General features: G+C 45.4%; 1 protein-coding gene across 3 annotated transcripts in view; it reads left to right on the forward strand.

Annotated features, from left to right (window-relative positions):
• Positions 1-20,371, forward strand: part of LOC124013200 (phospholipid-transporting ATPase ABCA1-like) — a 40,991-nt gene extending 20,620 nt beyond the window's left edge. For 2 of the 3 annotated variants that reach the window (XM_046327437.1, XM_046327438.1), the window contains exons 9-48: positions 1,038-1,284; positions 1,618-1,757; positions 1,995-2,111; positions 3,428-3,622; positions 4,431-4,639; positions 4,891-5,067; positions 5,229-5,451; positions 5,572-5,793; positions 6,013-6,217; positions 6,440-6,547; positions 6,675-6,849; positions 7,183-7,314; positions 7,521-7,660; positions 7,771-7,908; positions 8,182-8,453; positions 8,738-8,810; positions 9,014-9,216; positions 9,359-9,416; positions 9,527-9,634; positions 10,042-10,190; positions 10,469-10,593; positions 10,866-10,952; positions 11,463-11,652; positions 11,771-11,865; positions 11,985-12,017; positions 12,153-12,258; positions 12,585-12,659; positions 13,209-13,378; positions 13,826-14,003; positions 14,712-14,827; positions 15,127-15,271; positions 15,626-15,749; positions 15,920-16,049; positions 16,222-16,405; positions 16,707-16,813; positions 17,081-17,222; positions 17,595-17,729; positions 18,078-18,274; positions 18,402-18,645; positions 18,906-20,371. In XM_046327437.1, coding sequence (XP_046183393.1) covers positions 1,038-1,284; positions 1,618-1,757; positions 1,995-2,111; positions 3,428-3,622; positions 4,431-4,639; positions 4,891-5,067; positions 5,229-5,451; positions 5,572-5,793; positions 6,013-6,217; positions 6,440-6,547; positions 6,675-6,849; positions 7,183-7,314; positions 7,521-7,660; positions 7,771-7,908; positions 8,182-8,453; positions 8,738-8,810; positions 9,014-9,216; positions 9,359-9,416; positions 9,527-9,634; positions 10,042-10,190; positions 10,469-10,593; positions 10,866-10,952; positions 11,463-11,652; positions 11,771-11,865; positions 11,985-12,017; positions 12,153-12,258; positions 12,585-12,659; positions 13,209-13,378; positions 13,826-14,003; positions 14,712-14,827; positions 15,127-15,271; positions 15,626-15,749; positions 15,920-16,049; positions 16,222-16,405; positions 16,707-16,813; positions 17,081-17,222; positions 17,595-17,729; positions 18,078-18,274; positions 18,402-18,645; positions 18,906-19,049 — 6,018 coding nt within the window. In that variant the 3' untranslated portion in view covers positions 19,050-20,371. The remainder of the gene's footprint in view (positions 1-1,037; positions 1,285-1,617; positions 1,758-1,994; positions 2,112-3,427; positions 3,623-4,430; positions 4,640-4,890; positions 5,068-5,228; positions 5,452-5,571; positions 5,794-6,012; positions 6,218-6,439; positions 6,548-6,674; positions 6,850-7,182; positions 7,315-7,520; positions 7,661-7,770; positions 7,909-8,181; positions 8,454-8,737; positions 8,811-9,013; positions 9,217-9,358; positions 9,417-9,526; positions 9,635-10,041; positions 10,191-10,468; positions 10,594-10,865; positions 10,953-11,462; positions 11,653-11,770; positions 11,866-11,984; positions 12,018-12,152; positions 12,259-12,584; positions 12,660-13,208; positions 13,379-13,825; positions 14,004-14,711; positions 14,828-15,126; positions 15,272-15,625; positions 15,750-15,919; positions 16,050-16,221; positions 16,406-16,706; positions 16,814-17,080; positions 17,223-17,594; positions 17,730-18,077; positions 18,275-18,401; positions 18,646-18,905) is intronic. The other variant, XM_046327439.1, reaches the window with a different exon arrangement.
• Positions 20,372-20,620: the final 249 nt, after the last annotated feature.

Consider the following 20,620-nt stretch of genomic DNA (forward strand, 5'->3'; position numbering starts at 1 on the left):
CCCAAAACCTGGGAATTCAGATAAGCAAAAAGGTGTGATGGGTCCACACAGCAACAACAACAACAACAACAACAACAACAACAACAACAAAAAGTTATACTCTCATAGAAGTTTTTTAGGGTCTTAAATGTTTGTGCATTGTCAGCATTTCTGACCTAGAGTGCACAGTGAACCCGTTGCTATTCTAATTTATTACCGGACACACAATTCTCACAAGTAGTGAGGACTTAAAAAGAATAAGGATTTGAGTATTCAAACTGTTTTTAAAAAATCGTTTATTGAAAATATGGGAGGGGTGGTTGCACAATAGATCACACAAGCCACATGTTTTCAACATTTTCAGGCTACCGTGTCATGTTGAGTGAGTGCGACCAAGAACGGTCGCTGTATTTGTCCCAGGCTGTTACGCAGTCAGTTAGGACAAGTGTTTTTCACCTTAAGTCTAACAAAGTCTGTTTCCCAAATGGCACCCTATTCCCTATATAGTGCACTACTTTTGACCAGGGCCCGTTGCAGCCAAAGGCTCCTACCTGGAATAGCTTTCATTAACTCTCTGAACTCACACAGTACATCAGTTCTAGAACATGTCTCAACATGTTAGGGCGGCAGCGTAGCCTTGTGGTTAGAGCATTGGACTAGTAACCGGGAGGTTGCGAGTTCAAACCCCCGAGCTGACAAGGTACAAATCTGTCGTTCTGCCACTGAACAGGCAGTTAACCCACTGTTCCCAGGCCGTCATTGAAAATAAGAATATGTTCTTAACTGACTTGCCTGGTTAAATAAAGGTAAAAAAAAAAAAAACATGTCTTTGGCACATGGTGTAATCATGTGTTGACTTGACACATATTACTGTACTCTGAAAATACTTTAATTTACGCATACACAAAACACAATAGAACACAATACATTAATACAAGAGTACAATAAATCGGTACCAGACAAAAGCATCAAATAAAAACGAAAAAACTCAATAATACGATTCATAAGATGTATTCCGTGGTGTCTTAAACGTACACACCCCACTCCTCTTCCCCCAGCTGGCCAGTATGAAGAGTTGGAAGGAGATGCGTAACGAGATCCATTACCTGACGGCCAACGCCACGGGCTCCCCCAGCCACATGTACCAGGCCGTGTCCCGTATCGTCTGTGGCCACCCCGAGGGCGGCGGACTGAAGATCAAGTCGCTCAACTGGTACGAGGACAACAACTACAAGGCCCTGTTCGGTAACCACGGCGGCAACGGCAGCGACGACCAACCCGTGTCCGCCTACGACAACACCTCAAGTGAGTCCTTGGTCAACTCCCTGATCTGAACTCTTACATTATTAATTCATAGTTTTTACTGATATCAAACGTGGATCAATTTGTTTGTCATTTTAATAGTAGAAAAGGGGAGTCTCCATGCACTTCAATCTGATGCAAATTCTGTTTTGTAATTTTTTGTAACATTTTAACAGTTTGGGGGGGGGGTACAGGATGTATGGACACCAGTCTATTCCTTCCTGGTGTCATGACAGAGATAGCCACAGTAACCCTCTTCAAAGCGTATAGGCTACGGAACACTCCGCCTACGGTGGTGTGATACTAACCTGTGTCCGTCTGTCCTCCGCCCCTCAGCTCCGTACTGTAACAGCATGATGAGGAGTCTGGAAGCCAGCCCCGTCTCCAGGATGATCTGGAGGGCCCTGAAGCCTCTCCTCATGGGAAAGATCCTCTACACCCCCGACACTCCTGCCACACAGAGGATCATACACGAGGTGAGAGACTCTAACGGAAGGAACACCAAAGGAACCTACATATAAATGTTTCTCCGCTAACTCGGCATCGGGGACAAGGCAGCCATTTGAACCATCTCTCTCCGTTCTCTCTCGCTCTCCTGTACCTCTCTCTGATCTCTTTCGCGACTCGCTCTTTCTCTCCTCTCTCTCCCTCATATCAACTTTTCTCTCTTTCTCTCCAATCTCTCTCTCTCCCTTCCCACCCCACCTCCCCAGATGAACAAGACGTTCCAGGAGCTGGGTCTCCTGAGGGACCTGGGTGGGATGTGGGAGGAGATGAGGCCTAACGTCTGGACCTTCATGGAGAGCAGTGATGAGATGCACCTGGTTCGGGTGAGTTTCTACTCTCTCATCTGATCTCATGGTATTCACAGTTGTAACTACAGTATACAGTAGCTACAGATCGGTTGTCATGATACCAATCGTATCGGGCACTTTAGAAGAACAGAAAACAGAGAACCAGATAAGGTTCCACGCATAGGTTTGGTGTCGATAGCGTTTGAGTCTGCTACTGTTATCATGGTTCCTATTAGCCTAAAAGAAGACCTTTTACATTGCCGTTTGAGTCATTTAGCAGACTGTCTTATCCAAAGCCACTTACAGTCAGTGCATTCATCTTAAGATAGCTAGGTGGGATGACCACATATCACAGTCATGGTAAGTACATTTGTCCTCAATGAAGTAGCTATCAGCAAAGTCAGAGCTAGGAAAGTGGGGAAAGTATTTGAAGTGAAAGAACCCCCAGGCAGTCCAAGCGATATATCATTTGCTGTGTGGTTTATAATTATTTATGGACAAGATGTTGTTCAAGATTTTGATCACCGTAACTAACGTGGTCTATGGTGTCCCTTACGGAAACAAAATTACGGTTAGAGTGCCGTATAACTGCAGTATGCTGCAAATACTGTGTCCAAAATAAAAATACATTTTTTACTGCAGTAATTTTGCAGTGCAGTATATTCTGCAATTACGGTGTCCAAAATACCACAGCCGACTGCAGTTGCTGCACTTTTACTGCAGTTTCAAAACTGTAATATTTTTTTGTAAGGGGTTAGAAAAGAGGGGACATTGTTTTCAGTGTACACACAGCAGGTTTATCGTTTTGAGAATCTGACAAGCAGTTGAAAGGAAAGGGACAATCAACGATGAAATGACATTATTTGATTCACGTTAATTTAAGGTAACCGTAGGTGATAGGATCTTTACATTTCTTATGGAGGTAACCACCTAACATGGCTCCTCCTCGTGCTATGAGAAAGGCCATGGTCCTACCAGTCATGTATATCACCAGTCCAATACTGCCACACAGTGGTCGAAAATATATGACAAAAATGAACTCCCAGAGGCATTTTCTCCATTTTCTCCAGCTAATGTTTCCATTAACCACAATGGCTTGTAATTGAATTATCATTACATAATACTTTGTGGTGTGAGTGCTATTGGTAGGAGACACCTGATAATAGATACAGGCTAATGGATAGGATGGATGAACGATTTGAAGGAAACAAAATACAAACACAGACCATTTCTTGCCTTTGAACTGGTGGAAATGCTTATAAGAGAGCTCCACACTACACAAACAACTACAGGCAGCCAACACGACGTCTATACCTGAATCTATATCCGTCTGTTACCTCCTTCCTGTTTAGACGCTGCTTCAGAACAACGCCAGCGCCCGCTTCTTCAACGACCGCCTGGCTGGCACAGAGTGGAAGGCGGAGGACGTGGCCCGCTTCCTGACCAAGACTGCCGAGGACAAACGCCCCGCCGGCTCGGCCTACACCTGGAGAGAGGTGTTCAACGAGACCGACGACGCTATCAGGACCATCTCCCGCTTTATGGAGGTGAGCGCCGTTCTCAAGGGCATTTACACGCTTAGATGACACTAACAAGCTCATTTACAGACCGCCGGTGGAATTGGCCCCATTCTATAGTCTACACTCCTATCTAATTCTGTCAGCTCAGTTCAAGGTAAAGGACGTAAGGTAACGAATAAGCCCGTGGTTGGTTTCTGTTGACACTGAACACCAATCGATCGTGGTAATTCTAAGCCTTGGGCTTCCCCGTGAACATCACAGTTACCATGCCTTTGCAAATCGAATCAATTCAATACAGTTTAAGACTTTGGGTCCGTTTGTCAGTGTCTTACGTAACCCTGCTTTCTGTAGCTGAATGCCGATCCATTGGAATGGCTCCAATGAAAGGGAAACTGTTGTTGCCATGACGAATGGTTTTTCCATTCCAGATCATCGTACATGACACATACTGTAGGGGTTGAAAAGAGTTTAGGGTGACCATATAGGCCGTGGCTTGGTGACTCTGGTCCCTTCAAAGTATACGAGTCCCAAAAAGCTGGAGCCCAAAACCTTTAAGAGTCATGCTGAATAGCTTACGCTTTTTGTAAGGGTATTTGCGGCTCCTGTAACGCAATCAGGATTTTTTCCGGTATTAGTGCAGCTCATTACTTTAACACATTTCCTCCGGCAACGCTGTACGCTGCGAGTCGGGACGCGAGTTCAGGGAGTGAATACAGGTAATAAATAAATGAACAAAACAAGGAAATCAAGTGAGCAGTTATTAGCCTGACAACCCTTCTCGTATCCCTCCACAGTGTGTTAAAAGCCTGATAACCCTTTTTGTAATCCTCCACAGTGTGTGAACCTGGATAAACTCGAGCCAGTGGCCAATGAGGAAAGACTGGTCAACAAATCCATGGGTCTCCTGGACAACCAGAAGTTCTGGGCTGGGATAGTGTTCCCGGACATCGCCCGTAGCAACAGTTCTGACCTGCCGGGTAACGTCAACTACAAGATCCGCATGGACATCGACAACGTGGAGCGCACCAACAAGATCAAGGACGGGTAAAATCCCATTTCATAAAAATGTTTACCGCGACAACTCTCGCTGGCCAAATCAAATTGGCTCGCAGGTTGTATTTGGCCCGTGGGCCACCTGTTGCCAACCCCTGCTGTAGACTCTAATGTATTTTATGCTTTTAGTTATTCTAGTCATTGAAAGAGTCCCGTATGTTTTAACAAGGTAGTAGAAGCCAATCGTGAACATAGAGTATATAAACACGTCTTCCTAACCCTCTACCCTGGTCTCTCTGTAGTTACTGGGACCCTGGTCCTCGGGCGGACCCCTTTGAGGACCTGCGCTACATCTGGGGCGGTTTCTCCTACCTGCAGGACGTTATAGAACAGGGCATCGTCAGGGCGGTGACAGGCAGTAAGGAGAAGACGGGAGTCTACATCCAACAGATGCCTTACCCCTGTTACGTGGACGATATGTAAGTAGCCCTGCGGAGACTTGGAGATGAGAAGTAGACATTTTTGAGCATAGAGATGAGGCTACAAGCTCCAGTTAGTTGTTAACACTGCCTGCGAAAGTACGCTGTATCTTTAATCATTTTCAGCGTTTCGGGATTTCTCTGTGCTCCCTCCTCTCCAGGTTCCTGCGGGTGATGAGTCGCTCCATGCCTCTCTTCATGACCCTGGCCTGGATGTACTCTGTGGCCCTCATCATCAAGGGCGTGGTCTATGAGAAGGAGGCGCGGCTCAAAGAGACCATGAGGATCATGGGATTGGACAACGGCATCCTGTGGCTCAGCTGGTTCATCAGCAGCCTCATCCCCCTGCTCATCTCCGCCTCGCTGCTGGTGGTCATACTCAAGGTGTGTGTGGAAGCAAGCACACACACACACACACGCGCGCGCACAGAACCCTTACGCAATCACATACACACACAATTCACCATGTTTCACAATCTCATCCATCTCCTCTGGTCCGATCAGATGGGGAACCTGCTTCCCTACAGCAACCCTTGTGTTGTCTTCCTGTTCCTGGCTTCCTTCGCTGTGGTAACCATCATGCAGTGCTTCCTGATCAGTACCATCTTCTCCCGTGCCAACCTGGCGGCGGCCTGCGGAGGAATTATCTACTTCACCCTCTACCTGCCCTACGTCCTCTGTGTGGCCTGGCAGGACTACGTGGGCTTCGGGGCTAAAGTCATTGTGGTGAGTTCAGATCGCTAATACACTCTTTTGTTGTCGTGGTAATGTTGGAATGGGGATTGTAATGGAGGTGGCTTTGTGAAACCCTCTCACGTGATGACGAGTTACCTTGCCCGAGACCTGAAGACTGTTCGAATCTACCTTGTCACTTTTCTGTTTGTTCTTTGTCATAAACCAAGTCCTCTTTTCTAACTTGTGTTCTATTCTCCCATCTTTCTCCAGAGCCTGTTGTCCCCAGTGGCGTTTGGGTTCGGCTGTGAGTACTTTGCCCTGTTTGAGGAGCAGGGAGTGGGAATCCAGTGGTCCAACCTGTTGTCCAGCCCCTTGGAGGAGGACAGCTACTCCCTCACCACCTCCATCTGTCTCATGCTGTTTGACTCCTTCCTCTATGGGGTCATGACCTGGTACATCGAGGCTGTCTTCCCTGGTAAGCAGCAGCCAGAGGAAGTCATGTCGTTTGATGAACCTGTATTGTTTTTGAATGTGTTCCCAAGCATACCTACACACGTTTTCTTATGTCTACCAAAGGTATTAGGCAAATAAATTAGACCAGAAAAGAAATGTCATATTATAAAATGTCATATTATATTGTACATAAATGAGTGTGTATTTGTACTCATCATGTATGATGCCTGGTACTCCCCTTTAGGCCAATATGGGATCCCCAGACCCTGGTACTTCCCCTTCACCAAGTCCTACTGGTGTGGAGAGAAACAAGGGAAGAATATACAAGAAAGAAAGGAAGGAAACGCAGAAGGTAGATTTAAAAAAGAAAATCTGCTTACTGCTCTTCTTCTTTAAATGGATTTAACTTTTTTTTTTTTTATTGGCTGATTTTGATTTGAGATATTTCAGATGCTAATTGTGTCTGGTTTCGTCCTCAGCTGTGTGCATCGAAGAGGAGCCGTCTCACATCGAGCCTGGTGTTTACATCAAGAACCTAGTGAAGGTATATAGCCATGGCAACAAGCTGGCTGTGGACGGGTTGACCCTGGGTTTCTACGAGGGGCAGATCACCTCCTTCCTGGGGCACAACGGAGCCGGCAAGACCACCACCATGTAAGGCTAGGATCAAAGAGCGTAGTCTTGGGGGGTCCCTTACGATCCCTTACATAACTAAACCAATCATATGCTTCAATGTGCCACGGTTCACAGAGCTGTGGCAGGACGGCTAATGGGGTTTATACACCTTTTATCAATCTAGACATTTTAAACAGCTGAAATGAATTTGTTTGGATCGTTTTTAACGTCGGGACAGATACAAATAAAACATATTGACACGTTGAAAATACAACAGTCCGATGCAATATGAGTACATCGGAAATGTGTGAGACTACACTGTGTTGAGTATAAATTGTGTTAATTGACAGGTATGGCTGTGTGTTCTGATAGGTCCATCCTGACGGGTCTGTTCCCGCCCACCTCTGGCACCGCCTACATCCTGGGCAAGGACATCCGTTCGGAGCTCAGCGCCATCAGACAGAACCTGGGCGTCTGCCCGCAGCACAACGTTCTCTTCAGCATGTAAGTCATCGCTACTGTACCGTGACTGTTACACATGCTGACAGGGGTTGACCGTTTTAGTCCTTCACTAGTTCAAGTAAAACATAATGACTAGTAGTTTCAAACTCAAGTTCATTTGCATGATACGATTGTAGCTGTTTATGACTGACTGTATCTGTTTCTTGCCCTCGTGTCTTCCTCCTCTTCCTCCTCCTCCTCTGTCCCAGGCTGACGGTGGAGGAGCACATCTGGTTCTATGCCCGTCTGAAGGGTCTGTCTGAGGAGAAGGTGAAGGCTGAGATGGAGCAGATCGTCAACGACATCGGCCTGCCTCACAAACGCCAGTGTCGTAGCAACACGCTGTCCGGTAAGTGGCTCTCCTTCCTGTCGATATAACAACTATATCAGCTGTTGTTAAGAATAGTAGTATTGCTGAGAATAATTGAAGCTGATCGACCCTGTTTGTTTTGGTCTCAGGGGGCATGCAGAGGAAACTGTCAGTGGCGTTGGCGTTCGTTGGAGGGTCAAAGGTCGTGATCCTGGATGAACCCACTGCTGGAGTCGACCCCTACGCACGCCGGGGAATTTGGGACCTGCTTCTGAAGTATCGTGCAGGTAACAAACTGTACATTTCATTTTTACTATTTCCCCTGTGCTGGAGGAGTGAGACTGTCATTATGCAAACAATTGCTCTGAAACATGTATGGAAAACAGGCAAATGATTGTGTAAATAGGCTAAAGGCTAGCTTTATATCCAATCTAATGTCCTCCTCTTGGTTCTTCACACCCTCCCCTGGTTCTCTCTGCCCCCTCAATCGCACTCTCTCCCCACCTCTTGCCCCCCTCTCTCTTGCCCCCCCTCTCCCCTCTCTCTCCTCACCCCCTCAGGCCGCACCATCATCCTCTCAACTCACCACATGGACGAGGCGGACATCTTGGGCGACCGCATCGCCATCATCTCCCACGGCAAGCTGTGCTGCGTGGGCTCCTCCCTGTTCCTGAAGACCCAGCTGGGGACGGGCTACTACCTGACCCTGGTGAAGAGAGACTTCGACCTGACCCTCAGCTCCTGCAGGAACTCCTCCAGCAGCAGCTCTGTCTCCTACAGCAAGAAGGTGGGCCTCCCTCAGCCGCAACCTCAGGCCCTCACAGTCCTAAAGGTAGATTGAAACACATCCGGGATGAAGGGACGAAAATCCCCCAGATCCCGACACCTCCCGACACATATAAACTGCGGTGCTCACTTTTAATGGTAGATTTAAAGACATCACAGTTGTGAGAAATGGCAGAAATTGAACTCTTCTCACAGCTAGACTGCCCTGATCTTTAAGTCACATAATAACCAAGTCAAACGCCCTGTGCCAGACAAAGATAAATGCACCTTTTGCTAAAGAGATTTTGTTTATCTCAGTTAGACTAACCAGTGTTGTTTTTCTCTCTGCAGGGGGACAGTGTTTCTGAGAGCAGCTCTGATGCTGGACTGGGTAGTGAACCTGAGAGTGAAGCCACCACTATTGGTAAGTCATAAAAATGCCTTCCGAGCACACCCTGATCCCTACAAAAGGGTTGTTTTATTGTAACCTTTTCAATTTGATCAGAAAGGAACAATAAACGATCATTTAAACCGTTTGGTACTCGTCCTTTTTTGGATGACAATAACATGATGCTGACGATAATGATGCTGACGATAATCCTTTTGATCCTCATCTCCTCCTCGCAGACGTAACCATGATCTCCAATGTGATCTTCAAGCACGTCCCCGCCGCCAGGCTGGTTGAGGACCTGGGCCATGAACTCACCTACGTTCTGCCCTACGAGGCGGCCAAAGGTGGAGCCTTCGTGGAGCTCTTCCACGAGATCGACGACCGCCTGTCTGACCTCGGCATCTCCAGCTACGGCATCTCAGACACCACCCTGGAAGAGGTGCGGCAAATAACCAAGCAGTTGGATTTTCCACATTTGTTATTCAAATATGCTATATTCTTGTAATTGAGTTATTGTGCATGTATGTTGATTTTGGTTCTTTTATTTAAAAAAAAAACGTATTTATAATACATTTTTGCAGATTTTCCTGAAAGTAGCAGAGGACAGTGGAGTGGACGCTGCTGAACTTCCCAACTCTGGTGAGACATTATCATACTACCCCATTGAAACCCATTTATAGCAAATACTTAATTTCCGTTACTCGTTATTAGTCCGTGACTCAACCTCCTCTGTGTCGCCTTTCATTCAGATGGCACCATCCCGGCTCGTAGGCACCGCAGACACGCGTTCGGAGACCACCAGAGCTGCCTGAAACCCTTCACCGAGGACGACGCTTTCGACTTCAACGACTCAGAAGGTGACCCATGTACCATTTATTACCCATGAACCATCACTTCACTCCTCTCACATTCCATTGGAACAAAGCGCTCTTCGTTTCGCCGTTAATTCACTAAAAGGATCTCATCTCATTTTAAAGCATCATATTTGTGCATTTTGTCCTTGAACACTGTCGTAGCTATTTCCCACAGCCACATTTCTACAATTCTATTTCTACAATTTTTCTTCTTAAAATATGATTTTAAACCTAACCCTCACTTTAATCACACAAACACACCTTATGCCTAACCCTAACCTTAAATGAAAGATGTTATTCATTTTTACAATTTGGCAATTTTCACGATATTTCGACTTTGTGGCTGTGGTAACTAGTGGAAACCACTCAAACACTTGAGGCTCATTCCCTTTCTACTCTTCCTGCCCCAGAATCTCGTGAGACGGACTGGCTGGGAGGCTCGGATGGTAAAGGCTCGTATCAGGTCAAAGGCTGGCGTCTGATTAGACAGCAGTTTGTGGCATTGATATGGAAACGCTTCCTGTATGCCCGGCGCTCCAGGAAAGGCTTCTTCGCTCAGGTAAACTGGACTCATTCGGGCATTACAGATAACATCAAAGTTGATCAAAGTTGTTAAGTGTTACATTTTAATTCATTATCATTACATGATCTAGCAATGGTGCAGCAGGTACATTGACCTCTCTGCATCTATTGTACTGTGCAAGTTTATACCATATTTTTACTGGCATTGTGGGTAATTGTTTACCTTGGAACCTTCTCATTTGGTCGTGAAGTAGATCTTCAACGTCAAATATCAGTTCCTGTTGTAAACGGAGCCTTGTCCTGTGTTGGTTTCAGATCGTGCTTCCTGCTGTGTTTGTGTGCATCGCCCTCGTCTTCAGTCTCATCGTCCCTCCGTTTGGAAAGTACCCCAGTCTGGAGCTGGAGCCTGGCATGTATGAAGAACAGTTCACCTTCATCAGGTACGACCAACGCTAACTTTATGGAGCGATGTTAGTGCCAACAGAATGTTTATTTTGTTTTCATACATCTTTGAATATGTAGATACTTCTCGCATTCACTCAGTTATTTGAACCGAGGTTAGAAAGCCTGGAAATCAAAAATCAAAGTGTAGTGTTTCTTACATAGAGAAATTATGTTATGTAAACCTATACAATGAAGGTCACCCATTGGGTTGAAAGAAGTAGTGCCGTGTCTGTTTCCGTGACGACTGTACAATATTATCTCGTTGCAGCAACGACGCCCCTGAGGATGCAGACACTAACAAGCTGCTGGGTGCCCTGACAAACTACGATGGCTTTGGTTCACTCTGTAACTCACCGTAAGTCTGACCCCCCCCCCTGCTAACCAAGTACAGTGAGGCTAAACTACAGTATCGATATTCACTGGTTGTAAAAGAGTTGATAGTTAAATACTTGTCGCTTTGAAGAGTGATTATAACTCTTTCTCTCTTGCTTTCCCCCGCACCCTTCTCTCTCTCTCTCTCTCTCTCTACCTCTCTCTTTCTCTCTAACTCCCTCTACCTCTCTCTCTCTCTCTCTCTACCTCTCTCTCTCTCTACCTCTCTCTCTACCTCTCTCTCTCTCTCTCTCTCTCTCTCTCTCTCTCTCTCTCTCTCTCTCTCTCTCTCTCTCTACTCTCTCTCTCTCTCTCTCTCTCTCTCTACTCTCTCTCTCTCTCTCTCTCTCTCTCTCTCTCTCTCTCTCTCTCTCTCTCTCTCTCTCTCTCTCTCTCTCTCTCTCTCTCTCTCTCTCTCTCTCTCTCTCTCTCTCTCTCTCTCTCTCTCTCTCTCTCTCTCTCTCTCTCTCTCTCTCTCTACCTCTCTCAACAGTCACGCTCCTTGTAACACGTTGGATGAGGAGTGGGCCATTCCTGAGGTACCGGAGAGTGTGAGGGACATCTTTATGAATGGCAACTGGAGTATGGAAAACCCCTCTCCTCTGTGTGAGTGCAGCTGTGAAGGACGCAAGAAGATGCTACCTGAATGCCCAGCGGGAGCTGGTGGTCTTCCTCCTCCACAGGTACACACACATAAGAAAACACACGCGCGCACACACACACACGCACACAAAAAACACACAGAAATGCAGATAATGTAGTATACACAAAAGTTTAATCTCGTTCTTTCTTTCTCTTCAGGTGAAAATCAGTGACCAAGGTACCCTGCAAAATCTGACTGGCAGAAACATCTCAGATTACCTGGTCAAAACCTATGCTCAGATTATCGGGAAAAGGTATAATTGGTAGTATTATTTTATTACAAATGTAGATGTTTATTTTAATGCTCCATTTGATTTCAATGAAAAAGGAGGTGGAACATTATGTTAATACTGTACATGTTGTCTTTTCACAGTTTGAAGAACAAAATCTCGGTCAATGAATTCAGGTAAACTGGCAGGCGTCAATCTCTCAATGCTAAATACACTGTAGGTCTTTAGAACGTGCCATAGGCATCAGTAGTGGTCTGAGAACATTCTGTACCACGTTATTCAATAATATGCCATTTTGTTTTTTTATGCAGATATGGTGGATTCTCATTGGGCGCTAGGAACACTCAGCTCCTCCCACCAGGTGATGATATTGATCAGGCCATCTCTGAGATCAGACGACGCTTCCACCTGGAAAGAGTAAGCCTTACCATTACATACTAAATATCCCCTATACTTACCCTGGAACAATGCCACTGTAATGTACTGTACAGTATTATCAACATAGAAATAGAATTGCTAGAATGGACGTTCAAGTCCAGGTTCTGTTTTGCGTGTAACGGCGGCCATTTTGAGTGTACTCACGGCTGTGCCACTGAAATTATCAGGGTCTGAGGGGCTTTGTCCCTTCTAACAATTCAATTTCTATGATTACCAATACTTGCTATTTGTTTAAATGTTGGCATTTAATGTTGTTAGGGTTAGGTTGCGTAATTAACTGGTTCTTGCGGTCTTTCTCTGTATAGGGCACTGCTGCTGACCGTTTCCTTGCCAGCTTATCCAGTTTTATCCAGGGACTGGACACTAAGAACAACGTCAAGGTTAGTTTAGTGCTTTGGTGCAAATTTTCCACACTCGTATAAATGTAGGGTTCAACTGCAGGTCTTTTGTTGCACAATTTAGATTGCACAGTGATTCATTTAATCACATGTTGAACTTCGTTCCTGCTTGTACTGTGGGAACATTGTTTGAGACCCAACACAGTAGGTTTCTATGCTTACACAGCTGAAAAGCTTTTAAAATTGCTACGGCTGCACTTTGACCTTTAATAAGCAGGTTCAGACCGACGGAAATGCCATGACCAGGAAATGAGACTTGAGGAACGAAGAGGAAACGCTCACACTGTTTTTCAGGGAACTTGAACGATGTTGATTATATCCAGACCAAAGATCTTTTGTTCTAGAACCTAAAGTCACTCATCATCACTTCCGTTATTCTACCAAGAAGAAGATGAGGCCTTTGCGCTTAGTCAGTTTTCGCATTTATCGCTTCCGCCATTTTTAAGACCTCACAAAAACACTTCTTCCTTCCTCTTGTTTCAATAGCTCCTCCCTCCTAACCTCTGTCCTGTAACCTCTGACCCCATCCAGATCTGGTTCAACAACAAGGGGTGGCACAGCATCGGGTCTTTCCTGAACGTGATGAACAACGGAATCCTGCGCGCCAGCCTGCCCGCCGGCCAGGACTCCAGCAAGTACGGCATCCGTGCCTTCAACCACCCACTCAACCTCACCAAGGAGCAACTGTCCCAGGTCGCACTGTAAGTACCTAGCCGACAACTCAAATTCTTCCATGAAATACATTTCCCATCTATCAATAACATCGATTGCAAGAAATCTACAGTATGACCTTGCACCTCCTTATAGTAATTGAAAGGTCGCTAGTTCGAATCGCAGAGCCGTCAAGGTGAAAAATCTGTTGGTGGGCCCTTGAGCAAAGGCACTTGATCCTAATCGCTCAATGGAGGGGTGAATCAGAGAGAGTTGGGATACGCAAAAAAACACATTTCCAAATCACACATGCATATAATACACACTGTGTGTGAAATAGAACAAATATAAATACCTACCTAATTACTAATTCATTATTTTATTTTGTATTAAAAAAGCATGGCAGCACTTTACTTAAAGCATCCAGGCATACTGCTTTCTAACCTGTTCTATGTATGACTCAGAAGCATCTTTTCCCTCTGCGCGCTCCCTTCCAGGATGACCACCTCTGTGGACGTGCTGGTGTCCATCTGCGTGATCTTCGCCATGTCTTTCGTCCCGGCCAGCTTCGTAGTCTTCCTCATTCAGGAGAGAGTCAACAAGGCCAAACACATGCAATTCATCAGTGGGGTGCAGCCCTTCCTCTATTGGCTGTCCAACTTCATCTGGGACATGGTAAGGCTTCTCATCTCATCCTGCACTCTTAGGAAGAAAAAAAAAAAAGAACCTTTAAGGGTTCTTCGGCTGTCCCCATAGGAAAACCATTTAAAGAACCCTTTTTGGTTCCATGTAGAACCCTTTCCACAGAGGGTTCTACATGGAACCCAAAATGTTTCTACCTAGAACAGTGGAGGCTGCTGAGCGGAGGACGGCTCATAATAATGGCTGGAATGGAGTCAATGGAATGGTATCAAAAATGTTGTTTCCATGTGGTTGATGCCATTCCATTGACTCCCTTCCAGACATTATTATGAGACGTCCTCTCAGCAGCCTCCACTGGCCTAGAACCAAAAAGGGTTCTACCCGGAACCAAAAAGGCTTCTCCTACGACAACAGCCAGAGAATTGTAAGTTCTAAGAGTGTAGAGAGGTCAGTGTGGATGTACAGTATACCATATACATTAGTTTACAGTGACTAGTGAACGTACACCCCATTTAGATGTCATTTGACATCAGCATAATGTGAAGACTGTACACTTTCAATAACCTGTATATTAGACTTAATGCAAATGACTTGAGACACCATCTTCTCCGTTGTTTGAAGTCAACTCATTGGAAAAGCTCTGTATCTGGACTGTACGCAGCATGTTCCTTTGCCCTGAAAGGGTGCGTGACTGTATGAGAAAGTCCTGAATGTCCTGCCCTCTTCCTGTATATGTTCCAGTGTAACTACATCGTCCCTGCTACTCTGGTCATTATCATCTTCATCTGCTTCCAACAAGACGCCTACGTCTCCTCCACCAACCTGCCTGTACTGGCTCTGCTGCTGCTGCTCTATGGGTGAGGGACACACACATACACACACACACACACACACAGAGGTACACACATGCAGAAACACACCACACGCAGAAACACACACCACACACAGAGGCACACAGATGCAGAAACACACACCACACGCAGAAACACACACAAACACACGCAGAAAACGTGCAGGCACATATGTCGCACACTCAGATATGTCGCAGACAAACCACGTCACTCACCATATGTCCTAGCGATGCAAGGCTGCGTCGATATACGATTGGGAGTCACAGCGTACCTGTTCTAACTTCCTTTTTGATGTCTGTCCCTAGGTGGTCCATCACACCCCTGATGTACCCGGCGTCCTTCTTCTTTAAGATCCCCAGCACGGCCTACGTGGTGCTCACCTCCGTCAACATCCTCATCGGCATCAACGGCAGCGTCTCCACCTTCGTCCTCGAGCTCTTCGGCAGCAACGTGCGTACAACAAGGCTTCATAGGGCTTCTTAAGACTTCATGGGGACTTAATAGGGCTTCATATGGCTTTGTTAGACGTCATAGGGACTTAATAGGGCTTCATATGGCTTCGTTAGACTTCAGAGTGACTTATAGGGCTTAATGAGGCTTCATAGAACTTGCGAAAGTCATTAGGTGGACCCATACTGCAGAAATCAAAGATCTCAGTGGAAATGCTTTTTATCCGTGTGACATACTGTTTCAATTTAGCACGAAATGTATTACAACATTTAAAGGGAATTTAATTAAATGGGGACTTTAGAAATTAAGGTGACAGTTTGACTGATTGGGTGTTGTTCTACTATGTGACAACAGGAGATCGGAGGGATCAACGACATCCTGAAGAACGTGTTCCTGATCTTCCCTCACTTCTGTCTGGGCCGAGGCCTCATCGACATGGTGAAGAACCAGGCCATGGCCGACGCTCTGGAGAGGTTTGGTAAGTCGGTTCAGGTCATAGGTCATAGGTTGTTTATTACGTTAGGACAATAATGTAATGTCAATGAATCAAGTTTGTGATTTAATGTTTTTTTAATTATTATTATTGTTAATTTGTCAATGCTGTGCTTCTGTTTCTTGACAATCATCTGTTCCTTCCATTGGTTCAAGGTGAGAACCGGTTCCGTTCCCCTCTGGCGTGGGACATGGTGGGCAAGAATCTGTTCGCCATGGCTGTGCAGGGCGTGGTCTTCTTCACTATCACCGTGCTCATCCAATACCGCTTCTGTATCAAGGCCAGGTAGGCGTGGCCTTGCATTTCATTGGACAGATTAATCGGACTCTTTTGTTGTGTCCTTTATCCACTTTCTATTTAAAAAATAATACAAATCAAAATTGTCAAGTCAGTAAAATATTTTGTATTCATAATGATCTGCTGTAAATATCCTCCCTGATCTGATTGGTTGTCTCAGATCTTTGCGCACCGACCAGAAACCTATCGGTGAGGAGGATGAAGACGTGGCCAGAGAGAGGCAAAGGATTCTGGGAGGAGGGGGACAGTCTGACATTCTGGAACTCAAGCAGCTGACCAAGGTGTACAATAGAAAACAGAAACCAGCAGTGGATCGTCTTTGTGTGGGAATTCCTCCAGGAGAGGTGAGCTGGCTCTGCCACCACTGTACAGCATAGATAGGGACGGGAGTTTTCCCTGGCCACATGACCTGACCTGCTCATTAGCCTCCATTAGATTAGTTTTCCTGGTCACATGATCATTAGACTCCACTAGACTAGTTTTCCTGGTCACATGACTTCACCTGAATGGTCTTCAATAGACTAGCTTTACTGGTCAGGTCAGATGGTCAGGAAAAGTTGCTGGCCCTGCCCATAGATTCTCCCCTTTCCATATCCTGTTGGTGGTTCAGTCCAGTGAAACTCTCCTCTCTCTCCCTCTCTCTAGTGTTTTGGTCTGCTTGGAGTCAACGGAGCAGGAAAGACGAGCACCTTCAAGATGCTGACTGGAGACTCAATAGTCACGAGTGGAGAAGCTTACCTGGCGGGAAAGAGGTGAGAAGGATAGTAAAGACAATTAAACAAGCTGAACAAATCGTTATTATGGGATTTATGCAGTACACAGGTGCCGTATTTTACAGTATATCTTAATGGTTAAATGCATGATTGATTATAGCCTCTAAGACCTTGTTCCCACGGAAGCTTCCATGACCGTTGTACATCGCAATAGTCTTGAAATGCGTACTGTGAACGGAGTCTTAAATAGTTTGGAGGTGTGTGCTGTTGTGACTGACAGTGTGCGTTCTCTGTGTGGCCTGTCAGTGTGTTGACGGAGATAAACGAGGTGCACCAGAACATGGGCTACTGTCCTCAGTTTGATGCTATCAATGACCTGCTGACTGGCAGGGAGCACCTTGAGTTCTACGCCATCCTGAGGGGGGTTCCCGAGAAGGAAGTGTGTGAGGTGAGTGTGTTATCCTCTTGACAAAAAAATAACATTCTTACAACCGTGACATTTTGCGCCCTGTCAAAGGACAGGTAACTTATGTTATGCTCTTTATTTGGAGACCTTGTTGTTGGTCCATTTTAAGGACATGTTTTTGTTTTAAGGGACGGGTTGTTGTTTTAAGGGACGGGTTGTTGTTTTAAGGACGGGTTGTTGTTTTAAGGACAGGTTGTTTCGGTTTACTTCCTGAATTTACTGAAGTAAGATGGGATTGACCCCAGCCCTGGTGGGCTATAGTATGTGATCTTGTTTGTCTAATCATTTCTTTGGCACTCTCTCTCTCTCTCTGTCTCTCTGTCTCTCTGTCTCTCTGTCTCTCTCTCTGTCCAGGTGGCAGAGTGGGGCATCCGTAAACTAGGCCTGATCAAGTATGTGGACAAGGCAGCAGGGAGCTACAGTGGAGGGAACATGAGGAAACTCTCCACGGCCATGGCACTGATCGGTGGTCCCCCGGTGGTCTTCCTGGTGAGTAGGCCTACTTTATGAGCCTTTTAACTAACTAATCATTTGTTCATATACCCAAACGTGGTTATAATGTTATTCAGTCATGGTACGTTACAGTATAGCAATGTGTGTGAACTGGACCAACCTTTTAAGTTCAAGTTCAATACCTATTACAGTATCTAGGGCCCAGAGTGTTCCCTGATCACGTCATGGTCAGTTGGAAAAACTCCCAGCCCAACCTAGAAACCAATCTCTCCATTGAGGATGTCAACAATAGACCAGGCGCTAGAGGATGTTGTTTCCTACACCAACTTGTTCCTGGGCCTAGTCTGACCAGGCTGTGGTGTTGTTATTCTTTGTGACTGACAGGACGAGCCCACCACTGGTATGGACCCCAAGGCCAGACGGGCTCTGTGGAACTGCATTCTCAGTATCGTCAAGGAGGGGCGATCGGTGGTTCTCACCTCGCACAGTATGGAGGAGTGTGAGGCCCTGTGTACGCGGATGGCCATCATGGTCAATGGGAGGTTCCGCTGCCTGGGCAGCGTACAGCACTTAAAGAACAGGTAAGAACAGAGAGGGGGAGAGATGGGATGTTCAGTAGTGAATCACTACATTGTTGAAGAAGCACTGTGGCCATTTTGGTTCAACATTGAGCTAACGCTAATCATCCCTATGCGTTTCCTCATTCAGATTTGGGGATGGCTACACCATCATCCTCCGGGTGGCAGGACCAGACCCGGACCTGAGGCCGGTGATGGAGTTTATTGAGAAGGAGCTTCCAGGTAGCACTCTGAAGGAGAAGCACAGGAACATGCTGCAGTATCAGCTGTCCTCCTCCAAAACCTCCCTGGCACGCATCTTCAGCATCCTGGCCAAGAACAAGGAGTGGCTGCACATTGAGGACTACTCCGTTTCCCAGACAACACTAGACCAAGTAAGCACTGAGGCTGGTTGAAGACGTTGTCGTAAACCATTTTGATTATCGTAGCAATTACTATTTTATTATATATATATTTTTTGAAATAAAGTTGTTTTTCGAGGGGGGTCTTGCATAGGTTTAGATGAAATGAGTGTTTCATTGCCAATACAAAACAGAACAATAAAAATAAACATTTAAACCAAAGTACAAATTAAACAACGTTGCTTGCATAGCACACTGATTAGTCTGGTCCGTGTGTGTTCTCTTGTCTTCAGGTGTTTGTCAATTTCGCCAAGGACCAAAGTGACGAGGACCACTTAAAAGACATTTCCGTGCACAAGCGAGAGGCGGTGGCAGTGGACATTACTCAGCTCAAGTCTTTCCTCACCGACGAGAAGGCCAGGGAGAGCTGTGTGTGAATCCAAGGCTGAAGTGGAACTCTATTCCCCGCGTAGTGCGCTACCTTCGACCAGAGCCTGGTCAAACAAGTGCGCTATGTAGGGTATAGGGTGCCGTTATGGACGAACCCTGTGTCTGTTCCTCTCCCAGATGAACTGCTGAGGACCCTGTAGACGGGTCATTCTGGAGAGGAGGGTTTTCTACTTTATTGTAGCGGTCTTTTAATTCTTTCTCAGTGGGCTGCCCAGCGTTGGCGTTCTTTGTAGGGCGACACGAGAACGAGCGGCAGAAGTTCAACACTGAAACTCAATGCAAATCGATGCAATTCAATGCAAATCAATGCAAATCAATGCAAATCAATAAAGATGATACAAGCCTCATGAAGTGTTCTCCGAAGGAACAGCCTTGTGCCCCTCGCTAGCCAGATTGAAAAGACTTGAATATACTTTGAAAGTTGTAGCCCAGGCAGAGCATGAAGGGTTCTCGGTTTCTGTGTGCTCACTCGACCAGGACCTTCGACACACTCGACAATGTAAAAAGTAGTTCCAATCAACTCGCTCACTGCCAACCGACAGTCACTTTGATTCAACGTCTATTTTCTCTCCCTCGCTTTGTTACCACGGAAAAGTACTTTTTTTATGAACTGGAAGAACAAGAATCAATTTCAACGACAGTCCAATCCCAAATAAAAGACATTTTGAATACAGTATATTGATCAATTTAGTTTTGCATCTGAAAAAATGGAACCTAATGGTGTTTGTTGTATTATTTTATATTTTTTTTTAAAGATGACTGTTTTGTCGTTGTTGTCATGACGCCCAGCACAGTGCCTGCAATCATGGTGGAGATAATGTTAACACTCCAAAAGAGAGGCCATGGAATGTTCTGGAATGACGAAGCAAAAAGGCCAGAGCTTCTTTAGAACTCTGAAGGGATTCTTTTGTCAGATTACTGCTTCAAATGTACTGTCCTATGGCAGTGAGGTGTCAATTTCTGTACCTCTGTGTGTGAATGTGCAGTCTAATAATGACAAAGGTTGTTTATGAGCTAACAATCATCCGTCTGACATTTGTGACAGGTTTTCTGAAGTGTGAGGATGGAACTACATTTCATGCTTTCTAATAGCGGACAACCTACTGGGTTTTTCCCCCCAGCAGGCTTCAAGATTCTGTGTTAAAAAGCAGTATTACTAACATGACCACGGGAGAAATGGGACTGCGTATTCATTTTTTTTCTTCATGTTCATTTATATATGTATTGTGAAGTGACAGGAGAACAGACGTTGATGAGATATATCTTCAATATAGAATATATATATATCTTCAATATAGAATATATATATCTTCAATATAGAATATATATATATCTTCAATATAGAATATATATATATCTTCAATATAGAATATATATATATATATAATAACACTGTCACCAGTGCCAAAACGTTGAGTCAACGTTATGTTGAGGTTGAGTCAGGATGGCGGGCGACTTATTTGTACACTTTTACTTGTCTTTTTCCTTGAAAAGCTGACTTCCTGTAGTTCAGCCACCATCTTTGGAGTTTTTCGCCGAGCACGTGGCTACACATGGA

This window comes from Oncorhynchus gorbuscha, linkage group LG24, assembly GCF_021184085.1.
Source record: "Oncorhynchus gorbuscha isolate QuinsamMale2020 ecotype Even-year linkage group LG24, OgorEven_v1.0, whole genome shotgun sequence".
In the NCBI taxonomy this organism is placed as follows: Eukaryota; Metazoa; Chordata; class Actinopteri; order Salmoniformes; family Salmonidae; genus Oncorhynchus; species Oncorhynchus gorbuscha.